This window comes from Gekko japonicus, unplaced genomic scaffold (genome assembly GCF_001447785.1).
Source record: "Gekko japonicus isolate JY-2015 unplaced genomic scaffold, Gekko_japonicus_V1.1 scaffold6676, whole genome shotgun sequence".
NCBI lineage: Eukaryota > Metazoa > Chordata > Lepidosauria > Squamata > Gekkonidae > Gekko > Gekko japonicus.
In genome coordinates, this window is record NW_015177234.1 from 20153 (window position 1) to 24937 (window position 4785).

At 48.0% G+C, this 4785-nt stretch overlaps 1 protein-coding gene across 1 annotated transcript in view; it reads left to right on the forward strand.

The window, feature by feature from the left end:
- Positions 1-3882, forward strand: part of LOC107124890 (24-hydroxycholesterol 7-alpha-hydroxylase) — a gene marked incomplete at its 5' end in the record, with an annotated part of 23208 nt that extends 19326 nt beyond the window's left edge. The window contains 2 exons of the mRNA XM_015428392.1: positions 1672-1699; positions 3382-3882. Of these exons, the coding sequence (XP_015283878.1) occupies positions 1672-1699; positions 3382-3453 (100 nt within the window). The remainder of the gene's footprint in view (positions 1-1671; positions 1700-3381) is intronic.
- Between the last annotated feature and the right edge of the window lie 903 nt (positions 3883-4785).

Below are 4785 nucleotides of genomic sequence, written 5' to 3' on the forward strand. Positions count from 1 at the left end.
GGCAGAGATCAGTTCCCCTGGAGAAAATGGTGGACTCTGTGTCCTTATATCCTTCTGAGATGGCCCCCATATGACAGCCAATGTGACGTAGCAGTCAGGGTTTCAGAGCAGGTGTGTGGGGGGTGGAAAGCTGAAGAGTGAGGGGAAAATAAAGGTAGGTTGATGATTGGCTGGGAAGGAGATAGGGTTGCCAACTCCAGGTGGGAAATTCCTGGAGATGTGAGGGATGGAGCCTGGAGAGGGTGAGGTTTCAGGAGGTATGGGACCTCGGACAGGTACAAAGCCATAGACTCCACCCTCCAAACCAACCATTCCCTTCTGGGGAACCATCGTTGCCAATCTCCAGGTGAGGGCTGGAGATCACTCAAAATTACAACTGTTCTTTAGGTAGCAGAGATCAGTTCCTCTGGAGAAAATAGTGGACTCAGTGTCATTATACCCTGCTGAGGTCGCCACAGCAAATTGACACTGAGTGTCCAAGGCCAGGGCACCAGCCCAGAGCCTCTTTCTAGAGGCCGTTGTATTTATTTCCACAATGGGCCTTTTTCCTAGTAAAAAGTATAATACTGTACTTCAAGAAAGACTGGAGTCCTGCCAAACTAATGAGCTGTTGGTTTGCTCTACTTGGAATTTTTTGCTCGTTGCCGAATATAGTTTGTGCATTTAAAAAGTGTAAACAAGAGATTAAATATCCCTTGTACTTTTTAAAATAATACAGCAGTCACTGCTGCATCTGATTTCCAAGCTTTCTTCACCAAGGGCCAACCCATCTCTTTCCATAATCCCAGAATTTGTTCATCCAGGTAGTTTGGATCACTGTTATACAGCCAGTTCCCATGAGTGGCCCTCACCATGTGGATCAAAAAACACACACAGTGGGCCCCCCGCAAAAGGGCTCGACTAGCTGTTTCTGCAACCCTGGGGAAAACCCCAGATCTGTTGAAAAACGTGAACAGTCATATCAAAAACATTTGGGTTTGCCCCTGCGAGAAAGTAGCTAGCAGTGTCTGCATTTGTTTCTGCAGTTGGTCATGTAAAAAAACCCAACCAATATTTTGGGTTGCTTTGCAACTGAATACGCACTGCAAAAAGGTAAGATAGCCAGGGATTATGGGAGTCAGGGGAAGGAAGGCCAGGGCTATTTTTGGGCAGGAACGCACAGGAACGGAGTTCCGGCTGGCTCCCGAGTTGGCCACACCCAGCAGGAACTCATTAGCATAATAGGCCACACCCAACAGCAGAAACTCATTAGGATTGGCTACATTAGGGGTGTGTGGCCTAACATGCAAAGAAGTTCCTGCTACAAAAAACGGCCCTGGGTTTTGACAACAAACAAAGGCCACTGGTGATCACCTGGTCGGTCGGTAGCCAACACAACATGGTGTCAAGGACTACAAGGGCCCGGAAAGAGGGGATTTTCCTTTCTCCACCAGTCTTTATGGGTTCTGCATCAGTAGCATTCTTAACGCAGGTAACCATCCATTCTGGAAACGGAATCAAGTGTGTGTAAAGCAGTTTTAAATGAACGTGCAGGGGAAGGAGGCGATGGGTGGATGGAAGAAAGGAAGACTGGGTGGGGTGGGAATGGGGAGACGGTTGATTGACAGGCGAGTGACTGGCAAGATCTTCGGGGATGTCTGAGGAGTGTCAGCTCATCCTGCTTGCTTGCAGCCCAAAGCCATTCCCAATCAGCTACCTGGTGCGGTCTTTGGTGGTGATTTGGGGCTGAAAACATGACTCCGGGCCACTGGTGATCACCTGGTCGGTAGCCAGCACAACACTGTGTCAAGGACTACAAGGGCACGGGAAGAAGGTATTTCCGTTTCTCCACCAGTCTTTATGGGCTCTGCATTGGTAGCATTCATAACGCAGGTAACCAGGGGTCGTTTCGTAGAAAAAGAGCTAGGGGGACTCATTAGCATAACTCATTAACATATGCCACACCCCCTGACATCACCAGAAGTGTGTCGTAAGGCCACACCCACCACTCAGTTAGTCTTAGTCTTAAAGGTTAGTCTTAAATGTGCTATTTGAACTCTTGGAGTATTTTGCAGCAACAGACTAACACAGCTACCTCGGGGAAGCTCCTGGATGGGGCTGGGAGTCCTTGCGGAGGCCACGTGGAGTGGCCTCGGCCAGGCAGAGGGGAAGGACGCCAACTTACCCTCCTGCTTCTTCCTCCTTCTGCAACAGAATGAGGCTGGAAGCAGGGGGTGGCCGGAAGAAGGGGGCGGGGCTTCGTCGTGTCCCCCCCCCTCACCCGGGGGAACGGCGATCCCCAGCGATTCCCCTGAATCAACCTCTGCAGGTAACCATTCATTCTGGAAACGGAATCAAGTGTGTGTAAAGCAGTTGTAAATGAACGTGATGTGTTGGATCCAGTGTTTCCTCTAAGCTGTGGAGTCTTGTGACCAAAAACTCTACTTTGTGAGCGACTGGCATTAAAGTTGCGAGGGAGCGATTTGGCTCCTGCATAAATTAGCTTGCTCTGGAGCCCTCCTTCCTGAGCTAAGACAAAAATCCGTGAGCTGGAGGCTAAAAACCTGTGAGCTAGCTCGCATTAACTCAGCTTAGAGGGAACACTGGTGGGGACTCTTCCGCATTTCAGCAGAAGCTCTGTTTTAACAGGGTGCCTTTTAAAATGAACACGCCTGTGTTAAAACAGTGCCTTGCATACACGTGGCTGTCACTCAGCGAGGATCCTTGTGCTGTGGTGGCAGCTGTTCCCAAAGCAACTTCTTGAAGCGCATTCTGCTCTGTTGCCTGTAATTATTTATTTATTTTATTTGTTTTTCGAATTTATATTCCCCCCCTCTCCCTGCAAACAGGCTTAGGGCGGATCACGACCCTGTTGGGGCCCTTTGGCTTCATAAAACAATCATAAATAATCAAGACCTTAAAACAGCATTTAAAAACAAACTATGCTAGTGCTGGTGTTACTGGGCTCTAAAATTCGTTTAATCCAGGCTGCACACAGAGGGTGTCTTCAGCGGGGGTGGGTGGGGGCATCTTTCTTTTTCTGGACGCCCACCCCCTCAACCAAAGGTCTGGCGGAACAGCGCCATTTTACAGGCCCTACAGAACGATAAAAGGGCCCCCAGGGCTCTGATCTCACACGGGAGCATGTTCCACCGGGCCGAGGCCAGGGCAGAGAAGGCCCTGGTCTTGGTTGAGGCTAAACAGCCATCCCTCGGGCCAGGGACAACCAGCAGATCTCGCTTAGCTGAGCGCAAGGTTTTATCACATAGGTTTTATATTGTGAGCCTTCTAAAGGCAGAAAGGCGGGATACAAATTTGGTAAATAAATAATAAAAGATTGAGGTAGAGGACCTGACACATGTGCTTACGGGTGTTTTCCTGTTTTTTCGGGGTTTTTTGCAGAGTCCCCTCCACTTAACAGGAACTCAGCAGCCTGAAGGATCGTGCAGAATTCGGTATAAAAGGAGAGCGTAGAAACCATCCGTGGCGGCCGATCCAGTTCTCATACCAGCCACAGCCGCACTAAGAGACCGTTGATCTCAATGGCTTCCGGTGTCCTCAGGCACCACATCTGGAGCTCGAAAGCCACAACTTGACCTGTACTATGCAACCTACGTATTTTTATCCCACACCCATCATTTTGGGTTTTGGATTCCTTTACCCAGAGAACAGCCATCTTCTTTTCATTCCTCCTGTTTGTCCTATGGACCCAATTCTTTAGTTTTTTCGATTGAGTTCTCTAATTAACAGACTACCCCCAGTGTCAAAGTTCATTAAGGTGAAGCAGCTGCTGTTTGAGCCAGAGAGAGGCAGACGTGCTCAGGGATTCCCGTGTACCATCCTGTGGTTCACTCCCTGCCCCGCAGCCGCGTGAATAGAGATGGGCTGATTTCGCACTAGAGCTGCCTCAATGTTGTGCCGCCGTTTGCCCCGATACTTCTGGTCAATTTCACACCCAAAGCTGCGGGGCTGCGTTTTGACTCACGGCTTCGCCCGATTTCCCCCGCAGTTTTGTGATCCTTTCAATTAAATTCAAATACCTTTTATTGGCATACAATATTAGAAGCATTTACCAATAATACAATCCAAAAGAAATTATAAAATAGATAGTCGTGGCTATGTCAGGCCTAACTCAAGTCTTCACAAGCTAGATTTGACCATACAAAAGATGCCTGAATCATATAATAAATTGGCATTCTAAACTTTTAAACTTAAGTTTTTAGACTTATAAATTAATAATCATTAATATGGTCAGGGTCACTCTTCCGTTTTATAAAACCATGGAGAAACTTAGCGGTCAGTTCAATGATCTCCGGATCTCATGAAGCAAGGAGAAATTGTACCTTGATTCTATCCGATTGGCCTGCTACCAACCTAAGTGGGGCTTCTATAAATTCCACTCGAATGTCATTTAACAATTTACAGTGTAAGAGTACGTGCTCAACAGTTTCTATTTCTCTTCTATTACATCCACAGAACCTGACTGAATAAGGAATTTGCTTATATCTCCCCTCAAGAATAGCAGAGGGGAGAACATTAAGACGGGCCAACAGATAAGCTCTACACATTTGCGGTGAAGTCAGGCAGAAAAAGTAATATGGTAGAGCACCAGAAAGGGGATAGGCCCACCTTACTGAGGAGCACCTTCCGGAGGCAAGGGCTCTGAGCTCTTGCAACTCTATATCTACTTGTTTTTTAAGGATCACGAAACTGCGGAGGAAATCGGGCGAAGCCGCTGGTCAAATGCAGCCCCGCGGCTTCGGGTGTGAAATTGACCAATAGTATCGGGGCAAACGGCGGCACAAC